The 23,406-nt window shown below is 46.9% G+C and overlaps 2 protein-coding genes across 2 annotated transcripts; one reads left to right on the top strand and one right to left on the bottom strand.

Moving 5' to 3' along the window:
• Positions 1-12,998: 12,998 nt before the first annotated feature.
• On the bottom strand, positions 12,999-15,593 carry LOC125517385 (subtilisin-like protease SBT1.4). Its single transcript, XM_048682579.1, has one exon. The coding sequence runs from the start codon at positions 15,591-15,593 to the stop codon at positions 13,230-13,232; it is 2,364 nt and encodes a 787-aa protein (XP_048538536.1). The 3' UTR covers positions 12,999-13,229.
• A 5,985-nt stretch (positions 15,594-21,578) lies between these two features.
• LOC125513444 (BTB/POZ and MATH domain-containing protein 1-like) lies at positions 21,579-22,772 on the top strand. The gene has a single exon (XM_048678563.1). It carries the CDS (start codon positions 21,579-21,581, stop codon positions 22,770-22,772), a length of 1,194 nt encoding a protein of 397 aa, XP_048534520.1.
• Positions 22,773-23,406: the final 634 nt, after the last annotated feature.

The following is a 23,406-nucleotide window of genomic DNA, read 5'->3' as shown; positions in this document are numbered from 1 at the left end:
TGTGCTTGAAGGCTGCTAGGGCCTCAGCGTCCGGACAGTCGACTATTTGATTTTTCTTTGTTAGGAACCGTGTCCAGAATTGCCTGGCCGATTCCTCTGGCTGCTGAATTACGTGACTTAGGTCATCGGCGTCTGGGGGTCGCACATAAGTGCCCTGGAAATTGTCGAGGAATGCGGCTTCCAGGTCCTCCCAACAACTGATTGATCCTGTTGGCAAGCTGTTAAGCCAATGCCGAGCTGGTCATTTAAGCTTGAGTGGGAGGTATTTGATGGCGTGGAAATCGTCGCCGCAGGCCATGTGGATATGAAGGAGATAATCCTCGATCCATACCGCAGGATCTGTTGTGCCATCATATGATTCGATGTTTACGGGTTTGAAACCCTCGGGGATTTGATGATCCATTATTTCGTCTGTAAAGCATAGTGGGTGTGCGGCGCCTCTGTACTGGGCAATATCATGACGTAGCTCCAATGAGCTGTGTTCGGCCCTGCCGAATTTGTGGCCGGCGTGATGGTTAACGTCTCGAGCCGTGGGGTGCCCACACGATCCGTAGATCGATCGTGTTTGCCTTGTCTTGTCCTCCAACATGTCTCGTAAGTCCGGCGCATATTCCCGTGCCTTGGTACGGGGTGCGGCTTGAGTGGAGGGCCGGGAGGCCTCTCTGTCGCGGCCACGAGGTGGCCGGTCGGCCGCATCAAGTGCTTCCTCCTCTAATCGGGGTAGCAACCTGCGCTTTGGGTAGCTCTTGGAGGGGCGTTCGAGTTTATGCTCTTCGGCCGCAAGGACTTCAGTCCATCTGTCGACCAGCAAATCTTGATCAGCTTTAAGTTGTTGCTGTTTTTTCTTGAGGCTTCTTGCCATGGCCATAAGCCTGCGTTGAAAACGCTCTTGTTCGACGGGATCCTCTGGCACGACGAATTCGTCGTCGTCGAGGCTTGCCTCGTCTTCGGAGGGAGGCATATAATTATCGTCCTCGACCTCTCTGTCTGTCGCTCTCTCATGAGGGCTGGTTTCTCCATCCTCCTGTGCTAAGTCTTGCTGGAGGGGGTTTTCTTTGGCACTTTCCGGAGTATTATTATCTCCCGTGCTGGAATCTCCGTATTTGTTTTGGCGGGATTTTGAGCGGCGCCGCTGACGCCGGCGCTTAGGCTGTTTCTTGGAGGGGTCATCCTCCGTTGTTCCATCGCCATCTCCCTCTTTTGGGGTGTCCACCATGTATATGTCATATGACGAGGTGGCTTTCTAGGGCCTAGTAGGCGCTGGTTCTTCATCATCTCCTTCATGGGCGTCCATACCGTCGATATCTTCGGAGTCGAAGTCGAGCATGTCGGTTAAGTCGTCGACAGTGGCTACAAAGTGGGTGGTGGGTGGGCTTTGAATTTCTTCATCGTCCGTACCCCAACCTTGCTGACCATAGTCCGGCCAGGGCTCTCCTGATAAAGAGAGAGACTTCAGTGACTTTAGGATATCGCCGAAAGGCGAGTGCTGAAAGATGTCCGCGGCAGTGAACTCCATGATCGGCGCCCAATCGGATTCGATCGACAGGGGCGCGGAGGGTTCGGAGTCCGGAGAGGAGTCCGGCTCCTTGGAGTCACGAGTCTCGCAGAGTATGGGGCTGGTGTTCGGCTCAATCGTCGTTGGGGTCGCAGCCCCCGAGGTGGCGTCCAACCGCCCATCCTCGATCGGCGCAGTTGGCTCCGAATTAAGGGTCGGAGCCGATGCGGGTGCGGCCTCTAGGGCACTGTTCGGCGGCAGAGCTAGATCATGCTCGTCGTGACAGTGCGGCGCGGTCGGCAGTGGATCGAATCCGTCGAAGGTCAAGTCCCCGCGGATGTCAGCCGTGTAGTTAAGACTTCCAAATTTGACCTGACGGCCAGGGGCGTAACTTTCGATCTTCTCCAGACGGCCAAGCGAATTGGCCCGCAGTGCGAAGCTGCCGAAGACGAAGATCTGTCCGGGGAGGAAGGTCTCACCCTGGACTGCATCGCCATCGATGATCGTGGGAGCCATCGAGCCTAACGGCGACGACACAGAGGAACTCTCAATGAAAGCACCAATGTCAGTGTCAAAATCGGCGGATCTCGGGTAGGGGGTCCCGAACTGTGCGTCTAGGCCGGATGGTAACAAGAGGCAAGGGACACGAAGTTTTACCCAGGTTCGGGCCCTCTCGATGGAGGTAAAACCCTACGTCCTGCTTGATTAATATTGATGATATGGGTAGTACAAGAGTAGATCTACCACAAGATCGAAGAGGCTAAACCCTAGAAGCTAGCCTATGGTATGATTGTTGATGTGTATGTTGTCCTACGGACTAAAACCCTCCGGTTTATATAGACACCGGATAGGGTTAGGGTTACACAAAGTCGGTTACAATGGTAGGAGATCTTCATATCCGTATCACCAAGCTTGCCTTCCACGCCAAGGAAAGTCCCTTCCGGACACGGGACGGAGTCTTCAATCTTGTATCTTCATAGTCCAGGAGTCCGGCTAAAGGTATAGTCCGGCTATCCGAACACCACCTAATTCAGGACTCCCTCAGTGGGGAAGCAGAGATTAGAAGGGGAGAGGATGAAAGGGAGCGGAGAGGGCAAGAGGAGTGAGGAAATGGAGTAGGGTTTGACCTAGGGCCTCTCTATATCCACCCCACTTATATAGGGATTTCTGGACTGACCACACATGTCCGGACAAAATAGGGGATCCAGTTGGATGATTTCTTTTTTTATCTCTTTTCTACCTGAACAATGAGTGGGTTAGCCGTTAGAACGTTTTGGGCGGTCCAGTTGTAGATTCTCTCAGCAGGCTCCTATGCTCGAGGGACCCTTCGGCTTTTTAGGCACCCGATGCATCCTATCCATCAGGCTGCGTTATGAGCCGTATGATTCAGCGGGCCAGTCTGTTTTTTTTAGATTAAAGTCTGTTTGTTTCTTGACGTGGGACTAGGATGCACCGGTTTTCAGTTCATGCATCGCATCGGCTTAAAAATTACTAGTGGTTGCTGGGCGGTGCCAAGTAGGAGGCCTCCCTTTTACGTTGCTGGGTGTAGTTCACAATGTTATTACATGGTCAGCAATAAGAGAACGGTGGAAATGCAGCACACTCATACCATGAATCAGCCTTACGAGTCATAGATATTAATATGTCCTTGTAGTTTACATGAATGGCGACATAAAAGACAATTGTTCAAAAGCAACACACGGAACATAAAAGCAAAGGTACAATAGGAGCATTTTCATCTCTTGTTGTGAAAAGGATGTCCTGCCTAAAGATAGAAATGCACAAGTATCACATATTATTGACACCACTTATGTTGCTTAGAAAATAGAACATAGAGAAAGAAAATGGGGGATAAAATCGCTTCCACTAATTCCAAGCGAAGATAAACCTGAATGGACAAGCACATATATTAAGAAAGGATATAATTTAAAGTATAGAATCACTTTGTAAGCCAATTCCCATAAGACTATGATGGGAAGGAGGTCGGGAAGACGGCGCCGTATGATGAGCCCTATCCATGCCGAAAGACCTCATGATATACAGCCTCCGTCGCTCACTATTCAATGCCCATAGAAAAATCAGGATTGTAGTAGACATGTCTTAGGTAAGATACATATGTGTAAATGTAAAGTTTTACTAATCAAGCATGCACTTAATGAAAGTACCTATTATACATAAAAGGGAAGTAACTGAGATAGATGCTGGGTTTTTTTCTTAGAAGGAAGTTGGTCATCAAATAGGCATAGATAATCAAATTTGGAATATCCCCAGGAACATCTAATTTTTGAAACTCATGGAAATATGTAGTACACGTGTGTTAGGTCAGATAGAAGATATGCACAAATGTAGAGATTTAGTAATGAAGCATCCAGTGAACAAAAGAAACAATTATACATGAAAAGAAACTATGTGGGCTATGCATGTTTCAGTGTCATGTAACTTATGTTACAGAACAAAACCAAGCTAGTAAGCAATCCATTGTGAAATCTTCATGTGGTAAAGAACATTTGTAGATTAACATGAAATAAATATTATTGTCTGAGCATAGGCAATCATGTTGATACATTTAGTGATTTATTTAAGCAGTAATAATCAGTCTATATTGATGTTCAATTAGTGGGTAAGAGGTATTGAGTAGAATCGATTTGTTTAGCGCATGACATGAATGAATTATGCAGCTACCTGGGGGCTTAAGCCATTGCATTGACAGAGGCAATAGGTAGAAACAGAGAAATAGTTGAATTTTAAGTAACAAATTAGAGGCATTGAGAGCAGAGAAGGAGACATTCACCTTGTCAGATCCATGAGGATGAATTGAGGGAGAGGGGACAGGAGCAGCACGCGGTAGATCCACTTTCAGGCTAGCTGCCTCGTCACAGATACTTCTAGATATGCATTGTAATAGTCAGACCACACAACATGTAATACTAATGGCCTAATGCCATAGCCTGCAGCAGTACAGAAGTGAACACATTGGTATATAATGGATGGTATCTGTGCAAATCTAGAACAATAATTTACCTTTCACAACAAACAAATCTCAAGAGCGCATTATTTCTTTATTTCTCAATAATTCACAATAGATGATCAAGCATCTATATGCATGTACCAAAGCATTTACCTTTGTAGGAGCTTCCCAACTTTGCCTTCTGAGTTGTGCAGGCTCTTCCATGGTCAAAACTCCATACCACCTTCGCCGCCACCAACGATGACCGATCCCAATCATTGAGCCGAGCCCGGAGGCCGTCAAAGGGACTGCCATCTCCCTAAAGCGACGGGTTGCCCTAAGATGGTTGAGACCAAGTCGATGGCACACGCTAGTGAAACCTAGCCCATCTTAAAGAACCTAGCCCGTCTTCAAACCTAGCAGAAGACCAAAGCAACAAATTTAGAATGAGGGACTGGTTAATTGTATTTTTCAAACTTCACGCGGAGAACTGAATATTTCTTCTTCTTTGCGGAAACGTAAACCAAAGCACATAAGCGCATGATATAAAATCAAGAAGATCTGCATGTAAAACTTCTATACTGCATAGTCTCTTGACATGTATAATTAGTATTTAAAAAATGACAATGTAAAGCAAAGAAATTGGCAGCAAGAGAAAGAGGTAGCTAGCGAATAATTAGATACAGACCAGGTTATCAGTTAGACACAGACCAGGTTATCAGTTAGACAAAGAACAGAAAATAGAACAAAGGATCATAAAGCAATCCTTCGTGGTGAGATACCCCTTAATTTTTCTCGAATTTGGAATGAACTTCTTTACACACAACAACTGAGTATATTTGCATGTAATGTTGTGCCAAGGATGGACAAGTGATGAACATGAACTGAATCATAAAATCCGTATAATTTGCATTGTTTGCTTTCTAGGACAAAGCAGAATCACGAGCAACTAAAATACAGTCAAGTAAGTCGAAATCACTTAATAAAGAGGTCTGACATCGGGCATATGCCATGGAAATATAGTAGTAAGCCAAAATGGACATTTTTGTTGATTCCTATCTTTTACATCATGTAAGAAAGAGCATGGAATCGGCTAACACATAATATTTATCAGAGCATGCCACTGTCAGACAATAACCAGCTCAGACATGTAGGATATAAAGAAATTTACCACACCTCAACATCAACAAGTGATTCATCATCGTCAGCGTCGACCATGTTTGACACCAAAGTCTAGGAAATAAATACAAAAGGCAGAAGTTAAAACTGTAAACAGAGGAAAGATTAAGCAGCATTAGCTTGGACAAGGAAAATCATATACTTGTATTAAGCGTGGCAAGAACTCCCGCGGTCCTTCAGGGGGCATGCTAACATCACAATACGCTGACCTGAAAAGGTTTACTTATAGTTAGTCCTATAATACAACACAGTCAGTCAGTAATGTCATCAATGACTCATAGTTTATTTTGAACTTGAAGGGTGTCAAGCAAATAAAATGTTAGAATACATAGACATGAGCACCAATCAGATGTAAAATATTATAGTATGAAGTTTAAAATTGACAATTTAAATTTACCATATCCTGTCTGTTAATCTTCGGTTAGTTTTCTGTTGAAGTTCGAACAGACAGGGGAGACTCAAAAGGGCCATCACGATAAACTCCATGCACTACAACAAACACCCGCAGCTCAAATATACAACTTCATACGGCCAAATTAGTTAGCCAGTTAGAATAGCATCGTCATATGTTATGAGCTGACATTCATTTGTTTAAAGGGAAAAATAACCCTCTGCACAGAAGTTCCAAGTGCTTCGGTTAGATAATAGCATTTAATCATTTAGCACACCAAAGGGCTTGGCCTGTAATTGAACATGTCCATAATTACTTGATTAGAACTGTATAATGCATCTTATACAAGGCCTGTCTACTTCTCATTTAAGAATGTCACAGCCAGCCACAGTAATTGGCAGATTCATAAACTATTGCTTAAGGTGCATCATCAAACCTAGCTCATCTTAAAAAATTGAACCTAGCCCGCCTTCAAACCTAGAAGTATAGCAAAGCAACCAATTTAAAAGGAGGGACTGGTTAAATTTTTTTTAAATCAGCATGAAGAACTGAGTACTTTTTACTGGGTTATCTTCGTACTGCATCTTTAGCTAATGGGTACTGTTCCCTTGGTTGTCAGATCTGAACTTTATAAGAAAAGAACATGTATAGTTCTTTTAGCAAGTATGCATATAAGCATCCCGAAACAACACATAGAAGAGGGTATGTTGTCTCAGGATCCATACATGTGCCGCATCCTACCTCATGCATTAACACAATCTTTGCTGCACACTTTTCAAGAAAAGCTAATTTCACATTAGCTCGGTCTCAATCCGGTACTACTTCAGAATTCGAAGAAATTTAGAGAGGCAGATCACACTTTGTTTTGTCTAATGCCAAATTTTAATCGTACACCATGAAGCTGCAAAGTTGAGAGCCGTCCAACAGATTTCTGAATTTAATTAGTGTGACTACTTGTTGGAAAGAGATCACCATCATATGACAAAACAAATACCCAATATATGTTCCCATCACATCACACAACCAAGATGTGCAGTCAAGCATGAGGTTGCAATGCAATGCAAAAACAAAGGATTACGGTCGGTTGGGTGGGTTGTGGTCACCTGTGACGAGGACGGTGAGCCCGACAGCATTCTCTGCTCCGCCATGGACAGACTGACGCCTGACTTGCCGTAGATGAGCGACAAGATACCCATTTGGTCCTCAATCGACTCCCTAACAAAAGTGAGTCCATAAATAGGAGGTAAAAAAAGAAACAGAACAGAGTTTGAGTCCCCAAGAACCACATAACAACCAATTCAAAAAAAGAAAGAGCCACGAATCAATTCTCGCCTGATAGCTTGATTGTTCACAAGGGCATAGCGCAAAATCAAATCCATGAGTATGTATGTGTGGGCTTCAGCCATAAATATGTGGACAAAATTTAAGCACCGGCTAGAACCACACAAAATCAGATCAAACCATGCAACGGTGAGCTCGTGAGACAGTCATGCTGCAGGTTGGCCTTAGAACACACCAAGGGACCACACAGATCAGCACAATATTTGAATAAAGCATGACAACGAGAGCACACCTTGACGCGACATAACAACGAACAGGCTATAAGCGGGTTAACATCAATAACAAATCCATGAACATCATCACAACAAGAACAACCATCTATACAGCCGCACATGACCAAGCGGCCAACCTGAACTGGAGATGCCGGCCATCTCATTTGTAAAGCCGAAGAGACCGGAAACACACAAGGCAATGACGCTGAGAAACACACACTTCACATAAAGAGTACCAGAGAATCTTTATTAACTACCCAGCTAGCACATATCACCAATTTGATCAACACAGAAAGAGCTGTTAGGAATTTCATAACCTGCTTATTCCTTTTCCAGTACCTAGTTGTCTTACTGTACGTACCACATGTGCACACTGTTAATCTGGGCAGGCACCAAAGTAATTACAAGATCAGGTCTAAAAACAGGACTTCCTTCCTTGGCATGCACCAAATTGGGTAACACCACGGCCATGTCATTAATCTTTGTGGGTGGTTTATTTTTCTCTCGGGGCAACACTAACCTGATTTTTACTGGATAAATAAAAATTACACAGGAACCAAATCTAACAAATTTTGCACCATAGGCCGACGCTAAACACTGCGTCACCAGCTGATTAATTCCTTGAAGGAACCTAACGGATGTAGCTTTGCTCCAACGATCTACTATTTCAATTAGGCTCATCGGTTCTTGCTTACAAAAAACAGGGTCCGTGCTGAAATTCAACTCAACTTAGAGCCCTACCACTAGCATAACCAACACGAAAGTAGCACTAGCATGGTGACGACGCTCGTGAAATTGGCAGCCAACAAGGGAAACTCGATCGACCCCCAAAACGAAAGAAGCATGTGTTGGGAGTAATACCTTGCGGATGAGGAAATTCTCTCGGTGTCGACACATCAGTCACGAACACGGAGGACCCGTAGCAGACGAACGCGGCAGCAACCGGAAGGAAGGATCTGCGATGGCGGTGAAGCCATAGGCGGAATATGGAATAAACGAGCTGGAGGCGGCGGCTCAGATGTACGGCTTTGAGTCACCGGAACCCATGACTGGAAGCCGCGCCAATTCTCCGCCATGTGGTCCCCAGAGACCTCGCCGAAGCACCGGAGCACCGCAGAGGCTGCGAGAGCCCGGGCCTCCATGCCGGCGGCGTCGCGACGCAGACGGAAGGCTTGGCGCCGCGAGACAGAGAAATCCGACACTGCCGCTGCTCGGGAGCGTGGGTCTGCGCCAAGGGCCGAGCCTCCTCATCGTCGCCGTTTTACGAGTGGCTGCGGTGTGGCTAGCATCGCACCGGCGGAGGGGACACGAGGCAGGGTATGGAGAAGTAGTGGCCGCGGCGGCGGCAGCGAGGGAGAGGTTGCATGGAGTGCGGGGCTGGGCCACATGAGGCCTTTTTACTGTAACCATAAAAAATGGTCGATCGATAAAATAGTACCGCTAATGCCCACGTGGACACGCTCATTGCTCGCCTTTGATGCACAGCTGAATGGTTTTAACTAGATGATACTCTGCACGTTGCAGCGGAAATTGTAGCCGAAAAATTGAATATATTAGACAAAGAAAAATAAATAATTTGAAACACCTGTTAAGCATGTTGTCTCCCAGCTAAAGTAAAACCATTTCATGCACAACTTGCTTGAAAAATAAAAATGTATTCCGTGTCTAGCAGGTTAGAATTGCCCATCATTGAGAGGAATTTTGACCCCAAAAAAAGTAACCTGCGAACACATGATATTTTGATTATCTAGAGATACATCCAGCACACATCAGTAATCACAAATAGATGATTTGTTGAATGGCAAATAAAGCTAATTTCTTCACACGTTAGCAGATTACGTGTTGAACGACAAAGGAGGTGTGCGGAAGCCATACCATGCATCAAAGGAGATTCGTATCACCATAACATGGCTAGCAGGTTAGAATTGCCCATCATTAAGAAGAAATTAATAACAAAAGTAACCTGCAAACACTATTTTAATTATGTAGAGATACATGCAGAATACATTAGTAATCACAATAGATGATGTGATGAACGACAAAGAAGATTATGGGAGCCATACCATCAAAGGATATTGCAAGCTAATTTCACATGTCTTCAGGAAAATCAGTGTAATCCTCGTAACAAAACTGAGGGACTGGAGTTACCTTAAGTTACACGAGATTGACAGAATATGCTAGAGAAAAATGAAGTAGTCAGTAGCCAATCTGCAACTTGAGCTTGAGGTTGTGCACAATGGATTAGATCAATTGGTCATCATGTGGTACTTGATGGCGGCCCTTCACGAGCTAGAACCTGCACAGGATGGCTAGCGCCATATTCATCCGCAGCACCGTCGCCGCCAATCCATCGGTCTGGCCAGAATCTAGCAACGTTGACGGGCTTCATCAAAATAGTGTGAGCACGATCAGAGCCCTGCGGCGGCAGCGACGACGGCCCCATCGCCGGCCCACGGGACTCCCAGCAGCCGGCAGGGACGGTACCTCTAGGACGGCAGAAACGTTGGAAAATCAATCGATGGAGTTATTGGGAGGTGAGAAGACAAGGAAGGAAGACCCACCGGGAGAGGTGTGGAGCACGGCAGAGGTCAACTCTTCGGCTGTAGATCTAAGCCACCGAGAAGTTGCGAGGGTCGGCCTTATGAGGGAGCCCGTGGTCAGCCTACGGTGGGTCCTTCTCTTGGTGGTAACTGAACGCTAATGTGATTGCTTCTCTTGGTAGTAACTGAACGCTAATGTGATTGCTTTGCCGAAAATCCTATACTTACGGGCAATACCCACGGCAACCCAGTCGATCGTTGACCGTAGAGGAATAAGGCTGATTGGCTGGTTTTACAAACTGATTGATGATGTGGCACAAAGCTGATGTGGACAGTGTGCATGTTGAAAGAATAGGTAGAAGTGGGGAGCAACTTCTTAAGAATGTTAGATGTGGCACAAAGCTAATGTGGACAGTGTGCATGTTGAAAGAATAGGTAGAAGTGGGGAGCAACTTCTTAAGAATGTTAGATACCATGGCTAGTCTATTCTAATTAAAAAAATTGCGAGGTAAAGGGGTTGTATTGATTAATAAATCAATCCTATAGGATGAGGTCTAAGATTTCATCAGGCCCTGATCCTAACCAAATCGAAGCAATTATTGCCGCCAGATTTGACACACAGGTAGATCTACTCATATACAGAATGAATGGCCGAAGAAAAAGTGGTTCTCTCTATTCCCGACCATTTTATTTTTTTAGTTTTATTATACAGAATGAATGGCTGAAAAAAGTTGTTCTCTCTATTCCCGACCTTTTTTTTGTTTTATTTCCTTCTGTTCTTAAGTTCCTAAAACTGTAATGCAAGTCCTTGAGTTTTCATGCACATGAATTGATCATGTTTTTTGCTCTATTTTTACACCACCTCGACATATAAGGACCAATGAGTACAAGGACTTCTAGGCAACGACCTCAAACCCACTGCCACCTCTTTTCTCCTTGGAATAAAAAACAATATAGATGTACACACGGGATTCTGCATGGGCGCAGCGTGCCATCGCGCATTCTGCCTGCTAGTACATACTTATTGGATCGTTTTAGGCGTGCGTTGCCGCGCCCGTCTATTTGAAAGGTTGTATGATACAGTTTTACAGAATTTTTTAGAACGGAAAGAAGGTTTTACAAAATTTCGTAGAACCAAAAGACATCACTGAGGTTTGTGCCCACACATATCTAGGAGTGTGGAAGTGTAAAAGTGGGTTGCATAGTGAATTATATTAGCATTCATCTTAGTGGAAGAAAAGAAACCTAGTATGTACCAAGCACCAAGTGAGCATTATATCCAGCATCCATCTTACAGCCACCTACTAAAATCACTTAAACATGGTGTCTTTATGAAACAAAATGAGCCTGAGTAGGAAATAATCAATCTGAATGGGATAATATATGTGCAATATACACCTATATAACTATCCACATGAGCTTGTGATAAATTCAAAAAAGCATTACCATTAATACCATTGGTGGTTATTTTTGTAGCATCTCAAACCGTGAAAATAGAAAAGAGGAAAATGCACTATGTGCACAGTGCAAAAGTATAATACAAGTGACTCATGCATAGGCGGTCCGAGTCAAAGTAAGCAGGATGCAAGTTGTATTAACAAGACAACTCCAACCATAACTTTGTATATGTTTGATCACCTGATTAGAGGAGAGTTATTTACCCAAAACCACCACACTTTGGGTTAGGGTAACAACTTGGTACCACATTGAAGGCAGGGCACAAAAAATCACCAAAAATGAGCCTAATGCGTAACACGGAGCATTGACGCTCGAATTTGGTCAAAAAAACAATGAAACCGACAGGTGGGGCCCGCCTGTCAGAGCTGATGTGGCAAAGACCAAGCATAAAACAAGATTTGACCAGCTGAGGTGGCAAATGAGATGCGGACCCCGCCTGTCTGTAACTATATGATCATCTTCATCCTTTTTTTTCTATGCGACATTACATCGAGCAGCTTGTGGGCGGCCGGACTCCGGCGACTACGCCCACACCGGCGAGCACCGTGGTGGTTGGGGAGGGGGGAGGCGCGGTGAGGCCTCGTAGCCCGACGTCGCTCCCATCGGCGTGGAGGCTCGAGCTATCAGTGCCCGTAAGAGCTGAGAGCTCCATGGCCGCCGAACACGAGCAAACACATACCTGCACGCCAGGAGCACGCACACACCTACACCCGCGCTCCACTCCACGAGCACGCACACACGTACACGCGCCCAGCATCACTCCCGTGAGATCCGGCAGCAGATCGTTCCCGCGCTGACCTTGGTCGTCAGCCATGGCTGACCTCGGCGACGTGCCCGAGTTCCGGAAGGTGGCGTGAGGGGGGGGGGGGGGGGGGGGGCTCGTCCGCCTCTCCTTCCAGCGCCAGTGGGGGTTCTCACGCCCGGACAGAAGGATGCCCATGGATCCGCCGGGGATGGCGGCGACGACGCGAGGTCGCCTGCGCCCAGAGCGAGCTCGCCGCCAAGATTCTTGTTGCGAGTAGTCCTCCCCTGTCCGCGCCGGGGCTCCATGCTTGCCTGCGGTCAGGGCCCTGCCACTGGCGGTGCGCCCGTACGACAGAGCTCCAGGAGGTGGCGTCGGGGGGAGAGAGATGGGAGGAGGAAGAAGGAGAAGAGTGGATGACACGTGGGACCCACGCCTCCTCTGCCAGCTCATTTGCCACGGAAATTGGTTAATCTATTTTTTACATTTAGTCCTTGCCATGTCAGCCCGACAAGTGGGCCTAACTTGTCAGTTTAGCTGTTTGCGTGCGCTTATCAGACAATCAATGCTCTGTGTTACAGGTTAGGCACATTTTCAGTGTTTTTTATGCTCTGCCTTCAATGTGTGATACCAAGTTGTTATCCTAGTTTCAAGTGTGATGGTTTTGGGTAAATAACTCATTAGAGGATGGAGTACATGGCCAATGGTATTTCTTTTTATCTATAGGGTAGCTCAGTTACACCACTACTTTAGTGGAAGCACACATTATCTCTAGGGTAGCTCATGTCAACTTGCTCTACTACAGCCCACACTAATCGGTGGTGTTGACGTTGTAGCCCGGGGTCATCGTCGTCTTCCTCAAAGCTCTGGATCGAGCGCCGTGGTGTACCTCCCAGACAGACACCAAAGACCGACCAATCACATTCACATCTCCGCAACCGCAACCTGGCTCGCCGGCCAGGTGATGGCGATGGGGCTCGTCACCGAGTGCTTGCGGTCGCTCCACTCGATGGACCCGAACGTGTGATTCTTGGTGACGCTCCCCAAGCTACGCCGCGCAAAGGTGACCACGTACTCGCGTGTCCTCCGTCTCGCGCTGAACCGCAGCGTCCGAGGTGCCACCGTGACGCGTACGCCGTCCGGAGCGGTCACCTTGGCCCTGTACGTGGCCCTGGCATCGCCGCCGACGTTGCGCACGACGCGGCGCTGCCGGACGGCTGCCGTTTTGTTCGGGGTGAACACAACCGAGAAGGCCGGATAGTTGTGGTCGCCGACGGAGGAGCCCGTGCGAGCTGAGCAGTTGGCGGACGACCCGAACACGGCCACCTGCTCGGCGGTGTACCCGAGCGCGCACAGGAAGTCGATGTAGTCCTCCGTGCCGGTGTCGTACACGAGGCCCGGATTCGCGGCGCGGTTGGGGTCGATGTGCCCGGCCCCGCGCGCGAACGGCGTGGACGCGTCGCCGGTGGACATGTCGCCGATGACGCTGCCGGCGCTGTCCACGTTGTAAGCGGTCGTCATCAGGGCGGACTTGATCGCGGCGGGGCTCCACTCTGGCCTCGCTTGCCGGAGCAGAGCGGCCACGCCGCTCACGTGCGGGCATGACATGGACGTGCCCGACACGATGTTGTATTCCGCTCGTCTTGCGTCGTTGGCGAGGCCGGTGGGCGATTTGGCGCCTGTCCATGCGGCCAGGATGTCCACGCCGGGCGCGGTCACGTCCGGCTTGAGGATCTCCGGCGCGCGGACATTGGGCCCGCGGCTCGAGAAGGACGCCATCCTAGGGGACGGCGGCGTCCGGCGGCCGACGACGGTGCCGCGGAACACAATCGTCGCGGTAGGGGACGCTTCCGCTTCGATGTACTTCTTGATCTTCTCGGAGGCCGCAAATGGGATGACTGTAGCGGGGATGACATTGGCGCTGATCATAACCTGCTCGCCGTATGATTCGATGCTACCGAAGATCGCTCCGGCACCGCCGGCGAGCTTGACGGCTTGTTCTTTCGCAGCCCGGGCGAACAAGCCGGGATCGCACACGACGATCTTACCGGCTACCATGGTGGTGTTCAGCTTCCCTTCTTCGCATATTTTCGAGCCCACGTCCCCTCCATAGACGAGTGGCATCTTGGTCGCGCCCAGCGGCTTGCCCGCGTAGAGAGAAGTACCCGTGAAGGTCTCGCCGTTGCCGAGGACGGCGTCTGCCCGGAACTGGCGGTTGAGCGTGGACGCGCCCACTGTTAAGAACCACGGGGCTATGTTGGCGGCGGTGTACTCTCCGGGGCCGGAGTTCCCCACAGAGGCTGAGACGACGATGCCTTTGCTGACGGCCTGGAACGCGCCCACGGCGATGATATCGGCATAGAAGTCAGGGGCCTTGCCGCCGGCGCTGAGCGACGCCGAGATAACGTCGACACCGTCCGCAATGGCCTCATCAAATGCGGCGAGGGTGTCAGAGCTCGGGCACCCTTCCTCCCAGCACGCCTTATAGACGGCAATGCGCGCGCCCGGGGCCATGCCGACCGCTTTTCCTCTGCCATAGCCGTAGAAGCCTGCGTCGGCAGCAGCAGAGCCGGCGGCGGTGGAGGCGGTGTGCGTACCATGGCCGCTAGTGTCAAGCGGCGACTCCGAGTCCACACCGAGCACACGGCCACGCGCAGCCTCGTGTCCCTTGTGGAAGAACTTGGCGCCGACGAGCTTGTTGTTGCAGAGCGCCGAGCCGTTAAACGACGGCCCCGAGACGCACCCGCCGCGGAACCTGCCGAGCGGCAGCGGCGGCAGCGACGGGTCGGCGGCGAAGGACGCGCGGCCCTCCGGGTAGACGCCGGTGTCGATGACCCCGATGACGACATCGGCGGCGCCGTTGGACGCCGGGAGCAGACCGGAGGACGGGGAGAGGCCAAGGAAGGACGGCGTGAGGGTGGTGTGCAGCTCCAGCATCGCGTCGGGCACGACGGCGAGCACGGAGGCCGAGGACGCGAGGTGCGCGGCCTGGCGCCCCGTGAGGCGCGCCGCGAAGCCCGTGGCGGCGTGCGAGTAGGAGTAGAGCACCGTCGGCGCCGGGCTGGAGAGCTCGGCGGGGATGTGGTCGCGCAGGAAGGAGCCGTATGCCTGGGTGGTCAGCAGGCCGCGGCGTGGCAGCCGTGGCGCGTGCGCCGCCGCGACGTGCACGATGTTTGAGGACCGTGCCTCCACCTCCGCCGCCTCGATCTCCACCACCTCCGTGGCCACTGCCGCGGCGACGAAGCCGGCCAAGACGCACAGGGCAGCGAGTGGTCTGAGGAGCTCCATTGTCGCTGTGACTGCAAGACGGCACGGACGGGGCGCACGAATAAGTAGGCACGCGGAGGGAGTAGTTGCCGATCCATGTCGCTGGCGAGATCGATGTGCGCACGAGGTAGCTCGTGGGCAAGCTCGTGCTGATCAATGTGGTGGGAAGAGAGCTCAAATATATTTTAGCTCTGCGTCATTGCAAGTTGCACCCCTACGTGGCGATTGCTTTATTCTTTTTGCTCTGGAGGTAATATCACCATTCACCGGAAGTCACACAGCTTGCACTCGATATTCAGTTTAATGCTTGAACTTTAAAAATATAAAATTGTAGTCACTCAACTTGACTCAAGCATGCACATACAGTCACAAATGTATATGTAGGCGTATCCGTGTGTATGGCCGCACCTGTCATTAGCTAGAGGCCCTCAACCGCTGGGTTTTTGCATAAAACACCATTGTACTTTTTTATTCGTATGAAAAGCTGATCACCGCAATACATTTTTCTGTACAAAACCCATGAGGCCTCTTTTGGTTCATAGGATAGGATTATTATAGGAATAAAAATTTTATAGGAAATGAGATGGCATGTATCTTAAATCCTATGAGTAGGAATAGGAAATGAGATGTCATTTGGTTGACACCAAAAGAATTTTTCCATTGAGTCTAGGCTCATTTTTATTTTTCTATGAAATGTGGAGGATAGTAACCAATCCTATGTAGGATTAGAAATCTATTTCTATGAACCAACGGGCTCTAAAAGAAAAAAAATCCTATGAGAATCGTATTCTCTGAAATTCCTATGAAATTTCTCCAAACTAAAGAAGGCCTGAGTGTTCTTTTATTTGTAGGAAAGCCAACCACTGTACTGCAAAAGCTAACGGTAAATATGTTTATATTTAGAAAAATATTTACTAACCATCGCATGTCTGTAAAATATTTTGATAACACACAAATATTTGAACACAAATCTTGTACCTACATTTTGCAAATATCTTACAAACAATAGCGAATATAGAAAAAAGAAAAATGTTTCTCATCATGTACATATAAAGTTATTATCCACATCAGACATCTAATCGTGGTGGTTGGAGTGGCTAGACTCGCTATTTTTGCAAGCGCGAGTTGTGTGTTGTGAGACCTAGCGCGCCCGAATTTTAGGCATTGATTATTGCAGTACAGCGGTCTGTTTTTTTTTGCAAAATAAAAAAATGCGAGTGGTTTTCATGCAAAAATGCGTCACGGTGGTCATTTTTTGCATGAATAAAAAATACAAGGGTGTTCCGTGCAAATATGCATTGGCCGAGTGACTAACAAGTGGGGCCTATACATGGATAGGCCCGCAAACATATTTTATGATTGTATGTGCACACTTGAGTCAAGTTATATGACCGTAATTCTGTATTTTCGAAGTTCTAGCACCAAACTGAACATCAAGAATAATAGCCTTGGTTGGGAATCGATCCCTGGCCGTCAGAAGAGGCTAATGCTTCAGCGCAGCTAACCAACTGTCCTTTCCTTTGTAGCTAACTGACAAAATGACCTTCAGCTCTTTAAAATATGCAAGCTAAAGGGTCAACGTGCTCCTCCATACAACAAATTGTGGATCCTAATTATGAGCCTTTTGTATGTTTGAACTCAAGTCAGCTGGTTTGTTACATGACCCAATAACCTATCTCTTGCGTTTGTTAAATCATGTGTTTGGTGACTTTTATTTTTAATTTTGGTGAACACCCAATGCATTTTTCTAGTTCACGTAAAATTTTCATCGGTAACTTATGCGTAAATAGCATCATAATTTATGCACAACAGAGATGATAACTTACGCACAAACACCATGCTAACTTTTTGACATGTAAAAAATGGTGTTGTAACATACACCCGGTTACATTTTGTGTAAATACAGTGGTAATATACGCACCACCAACTCGATAACTTACGCACGAAGGATGAGATAACTTTTGTGACAGAAAAAATTTGTGGTAAAATATATCATGTTTAATTCTGTGAAAATTTTGCGGTAACTCCGTTCTGCGAAGCACGAGCCGGTGTCTCCGCTCCGTCATGTGATGGAGGAGCCGGCCTCACCCCGGCACAACCGCGGCGTCCAGATCGGACGCCACATGAAGGAGAAGCCGGCCTCTCCCCCGTACCACCGTGGCATCTAGATTAGCGTCGGGTCAAGGAGGAGCCGGTACAGTCGCATGCACGCGCCACCTACAGAAGAGGCGCCGTCATCGTCTCGCCGCCACCGTCTCACCGTCAAGGAGGAGTTGCTGCCCGCGATCAAGAAGGCGCGAGGCCTCTCCCTCCACTACCTCGAATGAGGCAGGGGGTTGATGAAATATACTCCCGGTAACTTTCTTGTGAATAGCATGGTAGCTTACACATCATAGACCTGATATCTTATGTACCCCGGTCCTGATTACTTTGGGGGGGGGGGAGGGGGGGATGGCTGGTTGATGAAATATCCACCTGGTAACTTTTATGTGAATAGCATGGTAACTCACGTAGTGCAGACCTGATAACCTATGTACCTCGGTCTTGATAACTTTGGCATGGGGAGGAGGGGTTGATGAAATACCCCCAGGTAACTTTTGCGTGAATAGCATGGTAACTCACACATCATAGACATGATAACCTATGTGTCTCGGTGCTGATAACTTTGGCGATGGAGTGATAAAATGTACCCTCGGTAACTCACTCATCGCAAACCTGATAACTTATGTACCTCGGTCCTGGTAACTTTGCCGCCGGTGGGGGGGGGCAGGGGTGGTTGATTAAATTTCCCTTGGTAACTTTTATGCGAATAGCATGGTAACTCACACACCGCAGACATGATAACTTATGTGCCACGGTCCTGATAACTTTGTCGAGTGGGGAGAGGGTTGCTGAAATATCCCCTGATAGCTTTTGTGTGAATAACATGGTAACTCACACGTCGCAGACCTGATAAAATTATGTGCCTCGGTCTTGATAACTTTTGGCGAGGGGGTTGTTTGAAAACATAACCCAATAACATCTGTGTAAATAATTTAGTACTATAGACATTGTATACGTGATAAATCACACAACAAACACCACAGTAACTTTAACCTGAGCTGATAATGAGGTTAGAGAAACCAGGTTTATGCACGGGTAATATCGTGTAAGCAACATGGTAACTTTTGACCCAAAAAAAGTCGTCATAACATACCAACATGAGATCTAGTTTCTAAGCTCTCGTCATGATGGATTTTTTTATGTCAAAACGGTTTTTGAATCAGAATCTTTGATGACATCATCATTTCGGTTTTCTACACATGCATGCATGAGGGAGAGGGAACTTCACGTGGGTTGTGGCCTTTGCAAGTTTGCATGCATGCAAAGTAGCACCGTTCGGATATGTTACTACTGTCTGATCAGTCGAAAGTTAGTCCTTTCATAAAATATTTTACAGTTTTGAAATAGCGAGAATCTACAATGACATATGCTTTCGTGTGCTCTAGTGCATTTGCATCATGGAAAGAATGTTGGAGGAGTCATTTTTTATGTCTCGGTAATTCTGTAAACAGGATGGCAACTGACGTAAGGTGATAACTTATTTAGCCTAGGGCTGGTAACTTTTGACCCCCAAAAAAAGTCGTCGAAACATACCAACATGGGATCTTGTTTCGAAGGTCTCGTCGCGACGAATATTTTATGTGAAAACAATTTTTCAATCGGAGCGACAGTTTAAGCTACAAAACATTTTGAATTCAAAGATTGAAGAGAATATTTGGTGATGTCATCAATTTTGTTCTATATGCATGGTTGCATGGGATTGACTATTGAAAATACACTTCAGCAGCTCAATGTGATTATAGAAAGCGCTGGTGGGCGTTGCATGCATGCATAGTATTCGTTACTATCGGAAGAAGTGGATTGTATAGGGATAGACTCGTGTGGATCTGTTGCTAACGAACAGTCGACTGGTCGTTAGCACAGTCCTTATCTCTTTGCTCTGTGTACTGACTGTTGACTGTTGAGCGCCTATTCATAGGGTTTGGGTAATTGCTGGTGGAGGTCACATCACGTTGCCGCCAAATTAACCACCATTGTATGGATTTGTGAGGGTGATGTAAAAACGTTCCGTCAGTATACCGAATAGCATTCGAGCTCAAAGCTATTCTTCGCTTCATAATTTCTGTCGCCTCTACTATAAAACACCATGCAGACATTTCGCAAAAAAAACACCATGCAGATAGTGTTGAAATATATTGTTCGTCCCTCTCAATCGGTTCGGACTTTTAGAGCAACTGACTGAAGCATGAATTCAATAGATAATACTCTCTCCGTCCCAAAATTCTTGTCTTAGATTTGTCTAGATACGGATGTATCAAGTCACGTTTTAGTATTAGATACATCTGTATCTAGAAAAATTTAAGACAAGAATTTTGGGACGGAGGGAGTACTTCTTTAAACTTTGCGACAGCACCTGCAAGAGCCTGTAGCATCAAGCATCCATACATGCTCCCTCTGTTTCTAAATATAATTCTTTTAGAGATTCTTATACTGATGTATATATGTAAATTCATTTATTTTGCTCCGTATGTAGTCTATATTGAAATCTCTAAAAGGTCTTACATATTTAGGAACGAAAGGGGTACAATCGTTAACAGCGACCATGACAAGCAAATGAATGAAATCCAGTGGAACCAATCGATCTTCCATGATGCTGACGGAGTATGCGTTTCAGGTAAACCATGGGCCATGGCCAAATATCCAGATTCGTTTCATCTCCATCCTGAAATTTTGAATTCTCCAGGGTTATCGTATGCCGCGAAGCTCGTCGGCAATGCCTGCCGGCGGCAGAGTTTGATGAGAACGCATGGAAAGACTGAAACAAAAACATTCTCAATAGCGTGCAGTTGGCGTGTCTTAGAGGGTGTTTAGTTGGGCTTCCCGCCAGCTTTCCATGCTTTGAAGCCGGCAGCCCAACCAAACAGCCAACTTACATCCAGATTTGGACCCGCAACTGCAATTTTTTTACTCGCGAGAGGCGAAGCTCCTCCCAAGTGCCAGTTCAACTGCGTTCACAAATCCCATGACCTCCCTACCCTGCCACTTCGCTGTATTTACGAAAAAAATTCCCTCCCATATAAAGATTATACATTTTTCTACCTAGTGGCAGTTTAAACAATTTCCTTTTTGCACTATTTTTTTATTTTCTTTATTTTTTATTTTTTGTTTCATTTCTTCTTCTTCCTCTTATTTTGTAATTCACAAAATATTTAAAATTTCAAAAAAATCTTCATTTTTTATATTTATAATTTCAAAAATTGTTCTGGTTTTTATTTTGTTCTCAAAATTTATAATATGTTTTCTATTAATAAAAATTCATGTTTCCAGATTTGTTCGGAAATTTTAAAAAATATTACTGTTTGAAAAAATTGTTCCGAAATTCAAAATTGTATTTTCACAAACATATTCCTATTTCAAAATTTCTGAAGTTTTTTAAAAAATGTTTAACCCAAATTAATAATTTAATGATAAGAAAATCAGTGAAGGTGTGTTGGGCATTCCATAAATACAAATTCAAATGTAATATAGCAAATTTTTTGACTGGATTGTATTCTTGTACCCCACAAAATTCAGCTCGATTGTTTGTAAAATAAAATAATGTTCTAAAAAACAAATTCATCTCAATTTATACCGAATAAATAGTACCCTTGAGTAACGGGCTTTGCAGCTCGTGGACTGAAGCCCAATAACGAACGCGTTCAGTCGTTAACCCTAGCTCTAAGCTCTAGGCGTTCCTAAAAAGAGAAGGTAAGCTCTCTCTTTCCTGCAGAAGCGGCTTCGGCGACTCCGGCGGCCGCCGGTGCAAGCCCAGGTTCGTTCGCCTCCCACCCCATCGATCCAACTCCCAACTCCCAAGCTTAGTTTTGCCCCAAGTTTTGCACATCAATTGGGAAGAGTTTTGCAGAGTGGAACGTGAGTGGTGACTGAGTACGTAGACTGATTTTCTACAGGTCCGCCATCGCCATGTCGTCCTTCACGGGCGTGTCTGTCGCCGACGGCAACAACCAGTCCATCTGCGAGACGTCGGCCGTGGACGCCAGCGGGGACAGCGGGTACCACCTGTTCATGGTCAAGGCCTACTCGCGCATCAAAGACCTCCTGTCCATGGGCGAGTGCGTCGCCTCTGGTTCTTTCACAATAGGAGGCCATGATTGGTTAATCGAGTACTACCCTAACGGGGACAACCCGCACTGCGCCGGCTTCATTTCGCTCTTTCTAACCCTTCTCGACACCGATGTCGATGTCGACGGAGATGTTGAAAAGGCCGTGGAGGCAAAGTTCAGTTTTAGTCTCATCGACCAGGTTGAGAAGCAGATGCCAATGTACGTCCGTGGAACCAGTGAGACTCGCAGCTTCTCCGGCAGCGCGCCAACCTGGGGCAATGGCAGGTTTGTGAGAACAGATGCCCTTGAACGGTCAGCGGATCTCAGGTCTGATTGTTTCACCATCCGGTGTGACGTCGTGGTTTGTAACACCAAGGATGATGATGCCGGTGGCAACGAGGCTCTCCCTTCGGGCATACAACAAGATTTTAGCAGTCTCCTTCAGAATAAGGTGGGTTCTGATGTGACATTTCAGGTCGGCGACGAGACCTTCGCCGCACACCGCTGTGTGCTCGCTGCCCGATCCACGGTGTTCATGGCACAACTCTTTGGCCCCATGAAAGAGGGCACTGCTTCATCCAGTGTCATACATATCAAAGACATGGAAGCAAAGGTGTTCAAGGCTTTGCTTAGCTTCGTCTACACAGACTCATTCCCTGAGATGTACGAGGAGATCATGGAGGAGAATGCAATGTCAGAAGCAGCCGAGGAACAAGGACAAGAAGTGGAAGAGGTGGAGGATGAAACGGGGCTGCAATGGCTGCTAGATTTGCTTGTAGCAGCAGACCGGTACGATCTCCAGCGGCTCAAGTTCATCTGTGAAAAGCAGCTGTCTCAGCGCATAGGTGTGAGCTTGGTGGCATCTGTTCTTGCTCTAGCCGAGCAGCACCACTGCCATGGATTGAAGGCAGCGTGCTTGAAGTTTATCCAAGCCCAATCCCCCTCGCGTTTGCAGACAGTAATGGCGACTGATGGTTGGGATCATGTGTATACGACATACCCCTCTCTTGTGAATGAGTTCATTGCCAAGCTTATTGCTTCGACCCAGAAGTAACACTTATTCTGCATATATATGGTACCCATGTGTCCTTAGACCTCAAGTGAGAGTATTCTGCGAATATGGTATTTCTTGCTTTTGTCTCGTCATGTAAAATTTGCTTATATACTGAATTTGAAGAACCAAACATATGGGGAAGCTTTCTCTTCAATGGAATTGATGGTTTATAAATTACAGTGTAAAGCATCAACATTTATTTGCATCGCAATAGTGTGCAAGTTTCCCAGCTAGTCTTGTTATCCTCGTATATTTCTCTGAGCATGCGGTTATGTTTTGACTTTTACCTGTCACTTTTCTAATGGTTGTAAAGAAGAACAAATTAAATGTAGATGTTTTTGGAAAGGCATTTTATGAACCTGGATTTAGGGGAAAGAACTTAGAAGTTATGACATAGGCCACCAAGATTTTCGGTTACCATGACAGCGATAGTGTAAAATCTTGGTCCAATACCTACGAACTTTCCCCTGGGTGCTTGCTGTTCTCCCTGGATGGTGTCCCTCATGGGAGAGCTTGAATATTTTTCAAAGTCCAGTGTTGTAGCTGTGCCCTATTCCCAAAAACATGACTTCCATTCTGGTGTATTTTTACTTTCATTCTGGTGTACTTTGAAGCTCTAGCGATGATCCCAAAC

The sequence above is a fragment of the Triticum urartu genome, chromosome 6, assembly GCF_003073215.2.
Source record: "Triticum urartu cultivar G1812 chromosome 6, Tu2.1, whole genome shotgun sequence".
Classification (NCBI taxonomy): domain Eukaryota; kingdom Viridiplantae; phylum Streptophyta; class Magnoliopsida; order Poales; family Poaceae; genus Triticum; species Triticum urartu.
This window is presented reverse-complemented; position numbering and strand designations above follow the sequence as displayed.